The sequence below is a fragment of the Gossypium raimondii genome, chromosome 1, assembly GCF_025698545.1.
Source record: "Gossypium raimondii isolate GPD5lz chromosome 1, ASM2569854v1, whole genome shotgun sequence".
In the NCBI taxonomy this organism is placed as follows: Eukaryota; Viridiplantae; Streptophyta; class Magnoliopsida; order Malvales; family Malvaceae; genus Gossypium; species Gossypium raimondii.
In genome coordinates this window covers 36,058,442-36,077,796 of record NC_068565.1, presented here as the reverse complement: position 1 = coordinate 36,077,796, position 19,355 = coordinate 36,058,442, and the positions used below count along the sequence as shown (strand labels likewise).

Below are 19,355 nucleotides of genomic sequence, written 5' to 3'. Positions count from 1 at the left end.
TTAAGGAAAAATTACTAAATCGTAAAGGATGAAAAACTCAATCGCTATTGAATTTTATTAACTAAATGACTTAATTAATATATGTGGGAGGACTTATATGGTATTTAGACCATTATAAATGTTAGTGGATGATAAAGCTCTTAGTCATCTAGTTAAATTTCATGTTAATAATAAAGGGTAAAATGTAAATAAATAAATAATGTATAAACAAAAGACAAACAAATGTATCATCATCTTCCTTAGTTTATTTTCCACCAAAACTTGGAAAAAAAACACCATGGACAAGCTCAACATTTGGCCAAGCTTAGTTTGATGCATGTAAGTGTAATTTTCATCCACTTTTCATGATTTTTATGTTTTTGATATCTTTGTAGCTTAATCCAGCTAACCTAGGGACTAATTCGTAAAACTGTTAAATGTTTAGAATTTTACCATGGATAAATTTGTGATATTTTTGAAGTTTGAAGACAGATTTATAAGTTTGATAGTTAAATAGGACTAATTTGTTAAGCGGTTTTAGTTGATTTTAAAGTTTAAGTATTAAATTGTTAAAAATAGTAAAGTTACATTAATTCTTGTGAAAATGGATAAATATGGGATGTATAAAGAGTATATAAAATTTGTCTAGCATTGATTTAAATTGTGATAGATTTAAAAGTTTTGGGTTTAGAGACTAAATTAAATAAAAGGTAAAAGTGTAAAATGTTGATAAATGGTAAATTACATAAATTTAATTATTTTAAAGTATTTGAATTGAATAATTGAACTAAATTATTATATTTAGATTAAGAAATGAATCAAATGGACAATAATCACGGGGAAGGAAAGTTAGCGGAGTAATAATCGATGTTGCGTTCGTTGTTGTTTTTGGATTAGATAAGTTCGTAAATTGATTAAATTAATTATTTGTTGCTTTTGGTAATTTAATACATATCTATTTATGTTGAAATTGAAATTAACTGCTTAAGATTGGTATGTGATGAGTTAGACTAAGTTGTGATGATATTTAAGTTGAGTACTATGTTTAAGTTGAGTACTATGTTTGGAAAATGTGAAATACACGGATATGACTTTGAAATGGTATAATGGAAACGAATTTAAAGGATTTAGATATGAAATGTGTCCCGTTTGAACCTTGTGAATACTTAGGATACAAATGACATGTCATTAAGGGGTTTTATAGTTTCTGGTGCTACTTTTGGATGTCCTACTAATGGCTGAGGTCCTGCATTTATTGCGAATTTTCCATAGCTCGTGTGAGCAGCATCGTGTAGCCTAACATGCCGACCCATAGCTTGTGTGGCTAGCCCCATTTCACAGCTCATGTGAGCATATACGATTACATGTTACAACCACAGCTTGTGAGAACATTTCCCGAGTATTCGATGTTATTTCATTCGGTTCAAAGGGTGATAAAGGTTTAAACGAATATGTACATATATGAAAGGTTATATGGTCAAAATGTGTGAATTAGAAGATGTTGATATAAATACTTGAAATGGGAAGTTAGGTTTATCGAACATATGATGGATGTAATATGTACTTGTTATGTTATTATTACATGTTCCATTATTTGTTGGAATTATAGGTTTCTTTGTGATACCTACTAACCTTGTGAGGTTGTGTTGTATAGGAAAGAAATGTAAGTACAAGATTTAATGAATTATTATGTGTTAAATGGTAAAATAAAATATTTAGATGAAATGGTTATCTGAATTTTTTTATGAATATAGATATATGAAACAGATATATGAAGTGTTTACACAAAATATTTTTAGGAATATATATATGTGAAAAAGGGACGTTTGAAATACATATTTGAAATAAAGATGTTAAATGTTAAATTAATATGTGATGGTGTATGTACCAAATGTGTTTTAGGTATATGTTTGATGACATGATAAAATTACATGTTTTATATATTAACTCACTAATCTTGTGAGACTTGTGATGTGTATAGGAAATTAACTAACTCATGATTAGGATATTGAATTATCTTGTAATATGTTTTATTACATCCTTTTCGGTAAGTCAAAGTTTAAGTTTATCATGAACTTACTAAGCTTTATGCGAGCTTACCTCATTTTGGTTTTTTCCTCTTTGTAGATCGTTGGATTCGAGTTGTCGATTGGATTACTTTTGGAGATCCCACTATCCGTTCAACAATTCGGTATAAAATGTGATTATTTTTTATTTAGGGTATAAGTGACATGTTCTAGGAGCATTTAAGTTCTTTTACTATAATGATATTATTTAAACTTAGTTTAAGCATATATGTGTATATATCTTTGGATTTGGCTTATATATGTTCATATATGTATGTTTTTAGTTGTTTGGTGCGTACTTCTTGAAAGTGTTTGAAATATGGTAAGATTGAATGTGAATGGAATGATTGAATTGGTACAAATGCTTAGGTAACTTGGTAAATCTTGGTTGATGATTTTGGTCATAATAAATGAGGTATATTTGATATTTGAAGAAGTGTGAAATCCTAAGTAGTTGTACTTAAATGGATTATGTTTCAATGTTTGAATTGTGGTGTCAAGTAATGGCTTATTGGTTAGGCACATAGGATGAATGATTTTGGCATGTTTTAGGTATGTTTGAATGTGTTTTAACCATGTGAAAGTGATTGGAAAAGGTTCGGTTTGGTGTCCAAGAAATGGATGTTGAATGGTTTGCATTAGGGGTCATTTTGGATGCACACAGTCTGGGACACGGGCTATCACACAGTCGTGTACCACACACGGTCGTATGTCTTATTAATTTTAGGTGCAGAATTTTTCAAACGATCACAGTCAGTTACACGGTCTGAGCACACAGGCGTGTGGAGTAGCCACATGGGTGTGTGGGGTAGCCACACGGCCATGTCTCTAAGCCACACAGGCTGGCCTTTGTCACACAGCCGTGTGACCCCTATTTTTAGTTTTTCCACATTTTTCTATTTTGTTTCAGATTAGTCCTTATTTGTTTTCGAACTGTTTCTAAGGTCCCATAAGCTCGGTTTAAGGTCGTTTTTGTATGAATGCCATGATTATTTAGTGGACATTGATTTATGATATTTAAATTGATTTTTGAATTTTGTTTGAATATTATCAGATATGTTAATTGTTGTAATATCCTGTAACCCTATTCCAGCGACGGAGACAGGTTAGGGGTGTTTCATACCACAAGTTATGCCTAGCCAAATATTATAAAATTCTCAATTTCATATATTTTAACATATGGCCATTTCAAATACCAATTCCAGCTCCAATAGTTCACATGATCACATCTTAAACCAAAAATCGACTAGACCTAGGTACATGTCATACTTAAAACAAGACGAATTTATACAAACTTTGCTAAGTCGAGGATTGCCTCATGGATGTTGGATCTACTGATCACATTCTCAAGAATTTACTATACCTACGCACGGAGAAAAACAAACTGTACACTAAGTGAAAACGCTCAGTGATGATTCCATGACTTGAGATAAAATCGATGACTATTCAAAACATGTTCTATGATGCCAAATAATTCTATTAACATATTCACATTTGAGCATACCATAACAATAGTAAAATCAATTCAAGTTACCTATCAACTACTTACCTTTAAACCATTTCCAATTTCAATACATTTAATTTCTTTCTCATTTAACATAATATGTCGTTCAACCCACCATTCAATCATTTTCTTGTGTCTACTGACTCATTCGTATTCGTTTGGCCCCTAGGGCTCATTTTCAACCGATTCATATAGTAGTTTACACACCTGATCTATCTTAACACACATATAAGCACAATATACCTATTCATCAACATTCCATAACTTCTATACTACTCTTGTCATCCCTGGTGGCCTAACTACTATAGTTTGCACTCTAGAATATATTACCATTTCGGATGGCCCAACAATGATGATTTACTCTATTTCAATATTCTACCATCTCGGATGGGCCGACAATGATGGCTTTCTTTTCCAATATACTACCATCCCGAATGGCCTAGCAACGATGGCTTTCTATTTCAATATACTACCATCTCGGATGGCCCGAGAACGATAGTTTTCACAATTTACTTATCCTACCATCCTGGATATCCCAACAATGATAGTTTTTTCTATAGACATATCCTACCATCCTGGATGGCCCGGCAGTGATGGTTTTTAACCTAAGGCATCCCAACTAATTCGACGGTACTTGGTACTGTTATTAGAGTAACACTGAATCAATATACATTGTAACCATATATCACATTTCAATCACATAATCACTTCATTTCATACATTGCATACCATTCAAAATTTTGTATCGTACTCATTTTTCCTATATTCAACTTATACACAATTTCGACATTCAATACCATCATACAATTCAATTCAATACATGCTCTCAATCACATTCACAACCATAATCCAATTCATTTTCCAAGCACATATATTCATGTTATACACGTATATTCAATTATACTAAATATCATATATCCATTAAATCATATTATTTTATTATATTCAATTTAGTCATTGTCTCAATATTTAATCTTAACCATATCAATTCAATTCAAACAACCGTTGAAAACTTATGTCAACATCATATAATAAAAAATGTCATGAATATGCAATAAATAAATTGATCTCGAATCATAGAAATACAAATTGGGGTTCCCACATCACTCCAACCAAATCACACCCAATTACTAATTCATGCACATTTTACAATTTATTCAATTTAGTCCCTAAACTCAAAACAAACATATCTTTCAATTTCTAGCCTCAGATTAAAATCTGATTTCACATATATTCATTAGAAACCCTCTACTTTCTATTCCTACCAAAATTTTGTAGCATTTTTTTTCATTTTATTCAATTTGGTCCCTAATGTACAAAATCAATAATTAAGCTTTACAATTTAGTCATTTTCATTAACTAAACTTAATTTCTATCAATTTCACTCCTAATTCTTCAAGAAATCAACAACGATAACTTTCTAAAACTTTAAAATTTTTACATATTGATACATGAGCTAACTAAATCATATTCTCATCACCTCAAACCTATAAATATTACAAGAAAATGACTTAAATTTCATACCTAATCAATGCTTAAAAGTCCCAAGGGTTTGAAAGCTTGCATCCAATTTGCCTTTATGGTGGAGTGTGAATTAGGAAGAAGATGATGTTATACCACTTATTTTTTACTTTTATATTTCAATTAATTTTTAATTAACTCAAATTAATTAATTTAATCATGTTTTCTAACTTAATTAATATTTTAATCAAACTTAGTGGAATTTCTCATCATCATCCACTATCACATAATTGAAAATGGTTTAATTGTCATTTTAAACCTTTGGTTAATTGCTATTTTAGTCCCCAAGTCTTTTGTCGATTAAAACCTATAGCGATTAGATTTTACAATTTAGTCCCTAAGCCTTATTTAATCACAATTTCGACTAAATTGACTATCCAAATTTTAATTCATTTATATAATAACTTTGTAAATATATCTATTTAATATTTACGAATCCGATTTATAGAAACAAAGTCCCAAAATCACAATTTTTGACAATACTAAAATTGGGTCGTTACATTTCTATTAAATTCAAGTTTATTAGATTGTCATATTTTTCATTATATGACTATTACTTGAGTATTTTTTTACTTCAAAATGTTACATCTGTAAATTGAACAAAAGCATTTTAACGGTGTTAGTAATATGACTTAAATTTTGAAATCAATAAAATAGAGACTAAATTTCAACTGTACAAAGAATAATGAGCCTTGAAGCATATTTTAACCTTATTTTTTCAATGCATCTTTATACCTAAATTAGCAATAAATTAATTTCACTAAATAACTTTTAACCATTCACATGATGATTTTCCATCATATGGCTATTGGTTGAGTATATTTTACTTCAAAATGTTACATGTGAATTTAATAGAAGAATTTTAACAGTATTAACAATTGGACATGAATTTTGAAATTAGTAAAATAGACTAAATTTTAAATGTATAAAAGTAAAGAGACTTAAAACATATTTTAACCTTATTTTTTTCATACATTTTTATACATGAATTAGCAATAAATTAATTCCACTTGATAATTTTTAACTATTCACACGATGGTTTTTCTTTTTATTAAAGAGAAATAAAATATTTTGCTTATTCTTAATTTTACATAATTCTAATTTTAAATTTAAACCTACAGTAACAATTCTATATTATAACAAATTATTTAATATTTACGTAAAGATTAAGCTTTTCCTCTGTTAATACACAAAGAGATTACAGAAACAATAATTTTATCAGAACCGTCCGATTTGGCAGAAAAAAAAAGTTATATAGGTTGTTTCAAACAGGCTTTCAAATTGGAAGCCTTTGGGACATAATGTAATTAACATGGGAACACGTGAAATGTAAACGTACATACTAATTTTTCTTCCTCGATGGCTTGGGTTGGGTTCAGTTGGATTTGAGTTGTATTTAATTATAATGTTAATATATTTTATATTTTAGTTTGTCTAAAATTATAAATAGCTAACCTTAAATCATTTTAAACATACTTATATTATTTTTAAATTTTTTAAAAATAATTATATTATAATATTATATATTACTATAAATTTAATTTTTATATGTTACAAATTATATCATATATAAATATAACATTATAAAATTTATTATAAACATAGAAAATGGACTAGATTTGAAATAGACAATTTTAGCCTAAACTTGAACTAAATTCATATTTTAAACTTTTTATTTAAATTTACTTTTTACACTTAATATTTTTACTAAAACCCTTATAAATTTTAATTGAGGTTTGGGTTTGAAGAAATAATCTAATCATAAATAGTTTTAGAGGACTCTAAACAACCAAAAGAAAATAAAATTGCAAACAACAATCAAAACAAAGTAGTGGAATTAAATAATCAATCCGTATACGGATCAACTATCAAATATATAATTTCATATGTACCTTTTCAATATTAAACCCATATTTAATTTCGATTTGGTGTGTCCTAAAGATTAAGTATTTTTTGGGAAAAAAGAATTTTATGATGACAAAGAGTATATGTTTAACTTTAGAGAGAGAATAATTTAATAAATACAAAATGCTAGAGTAATTAGGTAAAATTATATAAGTATTTATTTTTTGTTAATTTTGTATTATCAAATACTTTTTAGACTAAAATATTGCATACAGTGATTTGATTTTATATTTTATTATTTGTTTAGAAAATCTGTTGTTAAGTATTCTAGATATTTTTTAATAACTAATACTATACTTTAGAATTTAAAATTATGTAGTTGCATGATTATATATATGCTACCAAACATAATATAAAAATTGCAATTTAATTACATTCCATCAATCAAAGACATGGAAAATAGAATTTCTTGTAATTACGAGTGTAATTGCTACACTTTCATCTAATTACTCTATAATGTCTAAATGCACCTCAAATATTTTTTGAATTTTCTTTATAAAATTTCAATCTCTCTATTATTTCTCTCCAAATAAGTAAATTCAAGTTTATACATTAATCATAGTTTTTCTTATTTAATTTAGAATTGTTTAACAATGACTCGTATTTAAAGAAGGTTAATATTATTATAATCCTAGAATATTCTGACGTGCTGCGCATCGCAAATTAGATTAAATTCTTAATTAAATATAACATTTGTATTGGGTAAAATACCAATAAAAGCCCTTTTTTTAAAAAATTTACTGAAATGGGCCCATTAAAAAATTAATTACAGGAATTGTCCAATTCCCCGAAAACGCGTCCACGTCAGCGCGTTGTCAGGTGACGAGGCAGGAAAACACTTCCTCAAGGGAGCGCTTTGCCTACGTGGACATAAAGCGCACCCTCAATAACGCGTTTTGCCTGTGTCTCCTGCTGGTTAGGGTTTTGGGATTTTGTTTTAGGGTTTAGGGTTAGGGTTTTGTGGTTTTTAGGTTTAGGGTTTTAAAGAAAAAAATTAAATAAATAAGGGATTAGGGTTTAGGGTTTATTAATTAAATTAATTATAAATTTTCAAAATTGGATTAGGTTTCGTGTTTATGGTTTTTAAAGAAAAAAATCAATTAAATTAAGGTTTAGGGTTACTTGAGTAAATTAATTAAAATTTTTTTTAAAAATTAAATTAGGGTTTAGTGTTAATTTAAAAAAGCTCCCACGTGGACGCTCTTTTGTTATAGTAGCTCCTGAAAAAATAATTTTGAAAAGACGTTTCTGAGCAAATAGTGTCAAAAAAGCTTTAAGGAGGATGCTTTATCAAAAATGTTTTATTTTATTAAATGAAATAATATAGAAATATTCAAAATATTGTGTTATTTAAAAGAATTTCTATTATATTAAAAATATAAAAGTAAATTTCAATTTTATTACATGAAATAATATAGAAGAATTTCTATTTTATTACATCAAATAATATCAAAATATTCAAAATGTTTGTACAAATATATTAAAGTAAAAATCAATCTCCGTGCCCGCCGGATTCAGTGCCAGATTACGCGCTGGATTCCTCCTTTGTCCAGCTTCCGGCTAGGGTTGTGGTTGCTCCGGCGGGGATTCTGGTTCCTCCGGTAGGGGATCTGGTTGTCGGTGTTAAGACGATGAGCCACCTTGATAGAATAGTGACTGCGAGGTGTTTGCATCACCAACGGTGAAGCTGTTTGAAACCTATACGGTGATGGGGATTGGTAAAAAGAAGAGCTCCCCGACGGCCCCTCATGTGATCCCTCGTGCGATGGTGGCCTATACATCGGCGGTCCACTCGGCGTAATTGAAAATAGAGATGAACCGGGCCATGGACTCCAACCTGCCATAGGACTAGAAAAAGGAAACATATAAGGGTTAGGATACATAAAAAGACTAGGATATGCACCTAGCATCATCTGAAAAGGTTATGCTGTAGGTATCGTCGGTTGAACTGTTGGGCCCGGTGACTGTGTTGGTGCTGTTGCTGGGCCTGGTGATGGGCCGGGTGATTGTGATGGGCCTGCGTCATCATCCCTTCTTCTTGGATTTAAAGGGCCACGTCGTTCCCTTTGGACACGCAATTGCCGCTGCCTCTCCTCTGTCGACAGTAAATACGGCTTGCCATGGATCCTAAACCATGGCATGTATTCTGGCACGCACGCTAACTCTGGAACAATGATCGGTTCCCGAGTAGGTATATAATCATACTGATCTTCCCACATTTGGATGTAGTGTGACCAGAATCTCGGCCAATCTGTATGCAATTACCGTAGGTCGATTTTGTGATGATCATCCAACACCTCAGGTGCCATGGGAATCGATTGTCGGAATCTAAATTACCGTAATACTCTGTCCGACTGGTGCATCTCCACAGTCGCAAAGTTGACCAATGGGACTTTCACATGCCAAGCGTTTGGATTTTGGAAGTACTCATCCAGAATTACTGTCTGAATTATCGGATCCTCGTATGGTGTCCATTGAAACTATATGAACATGATGAAAATATTAGTTATATACATAATACATAATACTAAATACTAAATACCAATCGACTATCTCATGATGGAAATATCTATTTTATTTAATACGTACTTGTGCTTCCGACTGTTGGTGTAATAGAAGCCGTATATCTTCAAGAGAGGTAGGTAATCGAGCATAACTTGCCGAATGGTTTCACCTAATTAAATAAATTTTTAGCATTTGATTATATTTTAAATCTACGTAATAATTGTAAAATCTAATATAAAATTTACCTCGTTATGAGTGGGAATGTATACGGGTGGTCCACTCGAGGACTTAAAAATGGAAAGCGAAACCATGCCCATGACTGCAGTAGTGGTAGGCAACCTCCGATTTTGGCTTTATTCGGTCGCATCACCCCGCACATCTCCCGGTACAATGTTGCCAACACGGCCGACCCCCAACTAAATTCACCAGCTGCTCTAAAATCAATGAGTTTCAACAGCCATCTTAGATGTACAAGATTCTGTGACAAGTCCGACATCAGATAACCTCTAACTATCTGAAGAATGTATGCCCGAGCATATTTGATTTTTTCTAGTTCAGTAGAATCATCATCCGGCTCTGGGAATGTGTCTCGTAACCAGTCCATCTCGACCTGACCTCCGTTAATATTCTCCGGAATAGCGCCCAAAAGCTCGTAGCATATCGCTCCCCAATCACCTGATTGAACAGACCCGGTGATCGCGTACCTGTCCACCGGCAATCCCAATTGCAAATTTACGTCTTCCAAAGTGATAGTACATTCTCTACATGGAAGATGGAATGTGTGCGTCTCGGGTCTCCACCTCTCAATCAACGCACTGATGAGTTTCGGGTCCAACTTGCATCCCCGACCTACCGTCGCCACGTGCCAAAAACCCGCTTTCCGCAAGTAATTCTCTACCAACGATGATGGAAGACCATGCATATTATGGATATAGCATTGCAATATTTGATCTACAGACTTTTATAAGAAGTAATAAAATAAAAATTATTTAAAAATTATAAGAAATTTCTAATAAAAATAAATCAAAAAAATCTTAAATAATATTTAAAAACTAAATTTAACACTTACCATTTTCATTTGTTCGACGGATATGTGCTTGTTATCGAGACGAATTAATTCTCTGGCCACTGCTAACACGATCAAATTTTTATGCTTTAAAAAATTCAAAAAAAATAAAATTAAAGCTTTTTTTAAAATAATTAAAAAAAATTAAAGCTTTTTTAAAAGGAATTTGAGAGAAATTGAGAGAAAGGATTTAGGTGTGAAAAAAATGAAAGGGGGGTTTATAGTTTTTTTTTTTACCATTAGGGGGTCACAAATGGTCAAAAAAGTAGTTGTTGCTACTGTTCACGCGCGGGCAAAACGCTTCTTCAAGGAAGCGTTTTCCTGCTTCGTCACCTGACAAAGCGCTGACGTGGACACGTTTTCGGGGAAATAGGGCCATTCCGGTAATTAATTTTTTAATGGGCCCATTTCAATAATTTTTTAAAAAATAATTTTATTGATATTTTACCCCATTTGTATTACTAATGCTTTAATTGATGTAATGATTTCTTTTCGAATTAATATATATATATATAGAGTCAAAATTGAATTTTTATTACTTAAGTCTTTGAATTATAATTTCTTTCTATTTTGATATTTAATTTTTATATCATTTTAATACTTGAATTACATTATCATCCCATTTTACTCCAAATATTATTTGCGCCCAACACAAAAGTGTCACGTTTTACGTTTTATTGGAAACTTTTTTAAAAATTTTTGAGTAAAATAGGATGAAAATGATAATTTAAGTATTAAAATAGAAAAAATTAAATATCAAAGTGATAACATATATAGTTCAGAAGTCAAATAGTGACTTTATTTTTAAAAATAAATAAAATTGAATTATTATGAGAAAACTATGCAAAATATGAAATTAATTTAACATGAAACCAAAAATTATGATAATAATAATCAAAACATATCATCTTACAAAGAATAAAATCAACCCAACAAAATATATGATGATATCAAAACCTATGTAAAGTGAATTACTGATGTGAAAAACAACTATATAAAATCATAATACTTTATACAATAAAAAAGAATGATATTCAAAACACTACTCAAACATATTTACGACGTGAGCGAACACATTATATTTTAAATTATGTCACTTTGAAAAGTATATAAAATAAAAATAACATAAATATACAACCACAAATATCTCAAAATTCACATAAAACATATACACACAATATCGACCTGATGAGAAAATTATCATAAACATATACACACCTTGACATGATAAGCCAAATGAAAGGCAGCAATTCCCTGAATCAGTAACTTAATTAGACGACACTCCTCAAAATAGAATTAAATTTTTAAATATGACATAGACATATAAAAAATATCATATATATTTTGGGAATAACTTACATAACGATAATCCTAAAAATTAAGGTTTTAGGCACTAATAAAATTTTGTCACATCATCAAATTTTAAATATATGAAATTATTATCCATAGATAAATTATTTTATAGATGTTTCTAACCACAATATTCATGTCTCTTTTCAATTATTTAATTACATTTTAACAATTTTTTTCATGTATTGACATATAAATTTTGTAATTTTTTACCCTAAACCTTGAATATAAAATTCTGAACCCTAAACCCAAAACCTACATCCCTAAACCCAAATTCATAACCCCAAATATTTAAACCATGGACCCCAAACTCATAACCCATAGCCCGAATACTTGAACACAAACCCATAACCCATAACCTCAAACACCAAACCTCAAATCATAGATTTTAAATCCTAAACATTAAATTTTAAATCTAAAACCCTAAACCTCAAGGTTTAAGGCTTAGGATTCAAGTTCAAGATTTGGGGTTTTGGGTTCGGGGTTCAGAGTAAAACAATTACCAAAATTATGTGTTAATGACATAAAAAAATTGCAAAAAAAACTATTTTTTTAAATTGGTTGCACAAAAATAAAAAAAATTATTAACTTATGAAAAAGAAAAAATATTAAAATTTGTAAAAGAAGAAAAAATGTTTGTTTATAATTTATAAAATTAATTATTTTAAGTAATTTAATTAAAGTTAAATTAAGTTGGAGAAGATATTAGATATAGATGAGTGTATAATAATACTTCACTATCTTTAAAATTTAATGACGTGTCACTATTTTATGGGTGCCCGACAACTATGCATTTTAGGATCATCCTAATATAATTGATTCCCATATATTTTACAATATTCATAATATAATAAACGGAGACTAAAAAATTAAGCATTCAAATTTATATGAATTTTAATCATTTTATTAGCGAAACCTTGTGAATTTTAAAAATATTTTTAAATTAATAAATGAATGTATTTTAATAGATTCATACAACATTACACAGGATAAGAAACTAATTTATATATTAAGTATGGTTAGTATTTAATATAATGTCAATAAAAATTTTAATTTCACAAAGTTCAAATACCGTTACATGTTTTTTCTTTTAATATTTAATAATTTTATTTCTTTACTATACCCTAAAGTGAGTTTGCATCACCATTTCAACATTATTTGTGAAGCCTAAAATTTTATATTAAATAATTTTAATATCAAGCATGTAATTCAATTTTAAATAAGTAATCTTAAAGTTAAAAGTGATGATAAAGTTATACAAATTATGGAAGGAACTGAATTTTGACAAAAAATTGTTAAAATATGTCATATTTTGAAAAAGAAAAGCATCATAACTCAACTGCACAAACATGTCAAAAGTTAAATAAACTTATAATACTTTAGACAAGAAAAAAATAGAACATGACACAAAAGTAAAAATTGAATCATTATTATAAATTATTCATAATATGTTATGAGTTAAAGCTAACATGATACGATCAAATAAATTATTTTCTAAATTAAATCACATGTTATGATAATAATAATAAAACCCCACAATACAACGTGTTCATAAACATGTTAAAATTTATATAGCACGACTCATTAACATATAACAGGACAAAACAAATATATAATATAAAATTTATATAAACCTTTTAAAATGAATTTGACTTGTCACATGGCAAGTTTTGGCAAAGAAACACAGTTCATTTCTCTCAAACTGTGGCTGCAATTTTATGGGATAACTTCTACTTTAGTAATACAGATTATATATATGATTGATAAGTATTTCATATTTATAACTTTATCAATATCACTTATTTGATATTTGCAAATATTTATTATATACTTATAATAAAAACTTAAATATTAATACATATATATTAATATCAAACACATATAATTATCAATTAAATCCTAGTTTAACTGATATTATTATTGTTGCAATAATCGAGATATGAATTAAACATTCTATTTAAAGGTTAGGGGTCTTGAGTTGTAGAAAAAAAATACACATGATTCGCACCCATAGTATCAATACATATAACAAATACAGCACTTGTAATGGGCTCCTGGTGGATACTTGTTCCAATGTAAGAACAGATATTGTACTGCAATCGCACTTGATTTTTGTTCCTTGGTTTATGGTTTTAACTTCGTTTAGACTTTTGTAGGCCATGATTTGTTGCACTATTGGGTATTGAACAAAATAGAGTTTTTCTTGCCTCTTTCAAGCTGGAAACATGTTGAATGAATTAAATTAGACCAATCTGATCAATTTGGACTGAAAACTGAAGCATGATTTTAAAAGAGACGTCAATTTGGTTAACCCATGAACCATTACGAAACGGGTTAAAAACTGATAGTCGAACCGATTTTTTAATTTTTATAATTTTTTTGATAATTTATTTAATTGAACCGATAGCATTGGTCAAACTAACGAATAAATAGTCTAACTAATTCAACCATCGATCCGATTTTGAAAACATTTTTACGAGAGATAGGAGAGCAGCATCTTGCGAAGGAGTGGAGGCTTTTCAACCACAATTCTCGGTATTCGGATATATGAATATGGTACCGCTTGCTCTCTTTCTTAACTGCAGACAATTAAAAAGGACTATTACATGAATCAATGAGTGGACTCTCTTTAATGCAGCCATATCTCCAACCCATTGGCTACAATTGCATGTTTCATGTTGTAAATATGATCTTGGTTTCACAGAAATGAAATTGCCAAAATGTGCCTCTAATTGAATTGCTTGATTCATGTGAAACTGCAGTTGAAACCTAGTCAACTTTTTGAGTATTAACTGCAAAGTATGCGTACCTTTACAGCAAAGACCCAATTGACTCCCTCAAATAATTTTTCTTTCCCATCTCCACGACGAGAAGCTAATTTGTTAAAAGTCTTCGATGGAAAACAGGTAGGTAACTCCATCTGAAGAATCATAAATAACAGCTACAAGCTACATCAGCCAGGTCACCAATATTAATTGGTTAGAGAGCCAAAAAGATCTCTAATAGTAAGTTTCCACAATTTTTATGGCCTCTGAAGATAGACTAGGTACCTCCAAAGGAAATGAAAGTTGCAGACATAGCAAAATATAACAAAGCACCAGAATCTATGTCGAACAGAGATGGATTAAGCTATTGCTTTCTGTACTTCATTGTGCACCTGGAAATAGAGGATATGAAAACCCGCATGAAGTGAAACATTAACAAACAGCAATAGTATTCGTGATTAGAGAACACATACCTCACAAGGTTTCTGAATGACACCAACACACCTTGAAGCACTGATGCTATTGCTTTTCAACAGGCAACGGGCAGTACTTGAAGTAGGTTTCCCAGAGGTTTCCTGAGTCCCTGAAACATTCTGGTTTGCATACCCCAAGTCCCCGGATCCTTGCAATTTTGTAGGGCTTTGATATGTCGCACGAGTAGCAGAAGACACGGTACGCTTTTTTGATTGATCAATGTGATCAGTATCATCATTGCAGATTCGTTCCCTAAGAAACAAATGGTCATAGTCAGCATATTCAAATCAAACAAATTGCAAGTCAGGAGCAATTCTAGCAATTCACCTAGGCAAAGATGTATATTTCCTTTGTAGCAGAATACCACTGTCATTCGTTCCATATTCCTCAAGACAAGCAAATTGTCGTCTAAACCGATCAACTCCACTAGGTTGACACAAAACACACAATTAACTTAACATTCATTAGTGTTTAGATTAAAAGAGGGGCAGACACATTAACTTAAAGATCCAAATTTTTAGGTGGTTTAACATATAGCTTGAAGATTATAAATCCTATTAGAACTTGGACAAACCATCAGAAGATTGTTGTACTAAATGTGAAGTAGAGGTTCAAATATAATTCCTCTTTCATATAAAGAAAGATCAAAATTCATCACTTTGCAGTTCCAACATGGATCCTCACTGTTATGATTGACACTTAGAAATAGTACGATGCCTGACCTTGGATACATGAAGCTAATCTGATCTTTGCCTTGAAGGTGCTCCTGAAGCATCTGCGGATGGTACTCTAATATCTATTCACATTTAAAATAAGATGCACCACAAGTGAACAATAAATGAAAGATGAAACTAAAATGGAAAGGCAAAGACTAATCACTGTACACATAAATACCTCTCTGTAGATTAGCTCTCGGACATCATCTTCTGCCAATTTCCTTCGTTCAAATTCAAATTCAAATTTTGAAATGGGTTTCATGGATGGTTCATTGTCCAGATTTGCCAATCCGTGGAAATATGGATGAGCTAATGCCTGCATAAAGATCAATCAAGTAAAGAAATAAAATAGAGCAAGAAGAAAAGGGAGCAAAATCTGAAACTAACAGAAACCCCTCAAGTTTACCTCCTCAGCAGATGGACGATCATTAGGATCAAATGCGATGAGACGCTCAAGCAAATTGAGGGCCAATGGATCTATAGTTGGAAATTTTTGTGAGAAAGGGATTGGTTTCTTTTTTCTCATGCTATTCAAATACTTTCTAGCTTTTTCATTTCGTATCTGCAGATATTATGAAGAATCAAGATGGTCAGGAAACCAGATCTTGGCCATGTTTAGAATAAAGCTAGGAAGTAACTTAAAGAGGCTCCCAACAAGAACTGATGAAAATTTTCTCCAATCAATAGATAGCAGACCCTTGCAATTGTTTCCACAGAGGGAGTGCCAAGCAAATCAGTCACGAGTTCCAACTGATCCACGACATTCTTCCCAGGAAACAGCGGTTTCCCTGTAAGCAACTCAGCAAATATACATCCTACACTCCAAATATCAACAGCAGGGGTGTACTGCAGAAGATCAGGTTTTTGAAATCAATTAATAAAGTTCTTAAAGGAGTTTGCTCAAATTGATTAACCTGAATGGATATAAGTAAAACTGTAGCAGCAGTGTATACGTGTATGAGAAGGAGAAGGAGAAGGAGAAGGACAAGTCCTTTAAACAGATTATAGTAAATTAATTTCAATAAGATAAAGGACTACAGCATTTACATTTGAGAAAAATGAACCGCACAGCTCAGGAGCACGATACCATCTAGTAGCCACGTAGTCCTTGAAAATAAATGATAATCAGATGTGAATGATAGCATACATTGCATAAACAATGGCAATAAGTAGCAGAAGTCATAAGGCAAGAAGGAAACACTTACAGTCCAAAAAATAGCTGAAGGTACATCAGTAAATGATACCCGAGCAAGTCCAAAATCACAAAGCTTCAGTTTGCAGTCCGCATTAGCAAGTATATTTTTTGGCTTTAAATCTCTATGGAAAACATGAGCTGATAAAATTGAAACAAAAAGGTAAAAACAAAGTGGGTCATTATTTTCACAAATTGGGAGAAAACTCTACTGCAATAGATGGGTGAATATAAGCCACCTGTGTGAATGTATTTTAGACCCCGAAGAAGCTGGTACAAGAAAAATTGATGATGGTCAGGGGTTAGATCGTCGTTTATCTTTATAACATGGTGAAGATCAGATTCCATCAACTCAAAAACAACAAATATATCTTTAAATTCTCGACTACATGGAGGAAGCATTATGTGTTTTATTTGAACAATATCCGGGTGTCGCAGCAACCGTAGGAGTTTGATCTCTCTAAGAATGCGGATTGCATCAGGGGTGTGCTCAAAGATATTGGTCATCTTCTTAATAGCCACTTTCTCTCCAGTGTGAGTATCTATTGCAGATGCAACCACACCATAACTTCCTCGGCCAACTACATCTGTTATTTCATATTGACTTGCTTCACCATATTCAGTGAAAAAGTCTTTGTCAAACATTTTCTGATCAAAATAAGAATCCATTAGGTTCCATGTTAAACAAAACCAATATGAAAAGCTTACCCTTTGAATGGGTTCACAACATACTTGAAGTAATACAAAAAAAAGTATTGAAACTACCTAGCATAGAATTAGATGTTAACCTTCTAAGTACTGGGAATCTATGGATTTGATTTTCAAATGACTGTACTCGAATCTGTAGATTAGGTTCGAATTTGAATTCGAATAGATCCTATCATACTCTTTCGAATGTATAGATATATCAGATTTTTACTCATATTTTTATATAGTGACTATGCTCATCTTCATAGTTCGTGGAAAAGATCAAATCCAAATTCACCGTCATAAAATCCCATAATCAAATAAGGAAAACTTGTTTTCTATGGTGACCTCTAGCAACCCTAACTTCTCAATTGGATGCAAATATTAGTATATTAAACCAAGAAAAAGACAAAACCAAACACATCAAAGATGATTCTTTTTTCATCTATTTCCAAAATTTCAAAATATTAGAATAATAGCCATGTCTAGAGAATGTTTAGGACTTAAAAAATAAATTAATTAATAAATAAAGAATCTGAGAAAGGAAATTCCAGGCAGACAAATTCCTAGTTATTATTAAAAGTCAAGAGAAGAAATTCAACTAAAAGAGCTTGTAGGTAAAAAGCATTTCATTTTCAAGCCATTTTCGTCGCTAAAATTTCCATTATATGAGCAAAACTTCAAACCTCCATATCACTCATCAAATAGACATTCAAGCTCCCCAAAAAGAAAAGGAAAGGAAAAAAAAACCCATAACTCATTGAAATAAAAACAGATAATTTAAGCGGTTACAGAGCCAAAAGAAATTACCCTTTTCTTTCGGGGGCAAACGAATCGAAGGCTGCAGCTGAAGCTTGAAGATTGATGATAAAGAGGTTCAAATAAATGCGGAGACAAGATATGAAATTGATGACGAGAGCTTCAAATAGACGCTGAAACCACAGAACAGATATGAACTGCTCAAATAACACCTCCACCACCTTATACGTAGAAATACAGCACCAGTAGGCGTATTTTATACGTGTATATACTATCTATCTTGAATCCAGTGGGGTTGGATGTTGACAAAACGAACAACTTGATCATGTCAAGTATTTATATTAAATATATAGGGTAGATAACAATTAACAATTAGCTGTTTTCTATGAATGAACCCTTTCACGTTTCAAGGAAATCCACAAAAAATCTATTCACCAAGTAAATTTTAAATAAAAACAATATTTTTGTTATTTTTATTGTTTTAATTGCAAATTTTAATTAGGAAAATTTATTTATATATATTGTTTTAAAAATTAAAGATATAAACTGCTTTATTAAGTATTTAGAGAAATAATTCGTTTTTGCTTACGTAAGTACTGTATACGTGAAGCGCTTTCATTGACTTGTCACCATCCTTGATTAGCATTTTAGGGTTGATTGGAGCTTTTTTTTTTTTTAATTCCATTTCAAGTTTTTCCTTTTACTTTAATTTCTAATTTTTACTTTTTAATTGAATTAATTCATATTGTTTCAAGATTTTTATTTTTATTTTTAATTAATGTTTTTAGTTAATAAACATGTTTTCAAATTTTATTTTTAATTCATATTTTTAATTACAATTATTTTATTTATATAAATAAAATAAT

At 30.7% G+C, this 19,355-nt stretch overlaps 1 protein-coding gene across 7 annotated transcripts; it reads right to left on the bottom strand.

Annotated features, from left to right (window-relative positions):
• Nucleotides 1-13,834: 13,834 nt before the first annotated feature.
• Nucleotides 13,835-18,742, bottom strand: LOC105785708 (mitogen-activated protein kinase 17). 7 transcript variants are annotated; one of them, XR_008197842.1, is made up of 13 exons: nt 18,541-18,731; nt 17,283-17,691; nt 17,057-17,184; nt 16,899-16,958; nt 16,548-16,697; nt 16,258-16,413; nt 16,030-16,167; nt 15,858-15,931; nt 15,463-15,561; nt 15,135-15,387; nt 14,947-15,053; nt 14,706-14,816; nt 13,835-14,475 (listed from the first exon to the last, which is right to left on the bottom strand). XR_008197842.1 is itself a non-coding variant. In XM_012611834.2 (11 exons), the coding sequence occupies exons 2-11, from the start codon at nt 17,686-17,688 to the stop codon at nt 15,021-15,023; spliced, it is 1,497 nt and encodes a 498-aa protein (XP_012467288.1). In that variant the 5' UTR covers nt 17,689-17,691; nt 18,541-18,730; the 3' UTR covers nt 14,609-15,020. The 7 variants fall into 7 exon arrangements, 2 of the variants coding, with proteins under 2 accessions (XP_012467288.1, XP_052489478.1); XR_008197843.1 differs by having other exon boundaries at nt 13,835-14,113; XR_008197840.1 differs by having other exon boundaries at nt 14,406-14,475; nt 14,706-15,053; nt 18,541-18,730.
• Nucleotides 18,743-19,355: the final 613 nt, after the last annotated feature.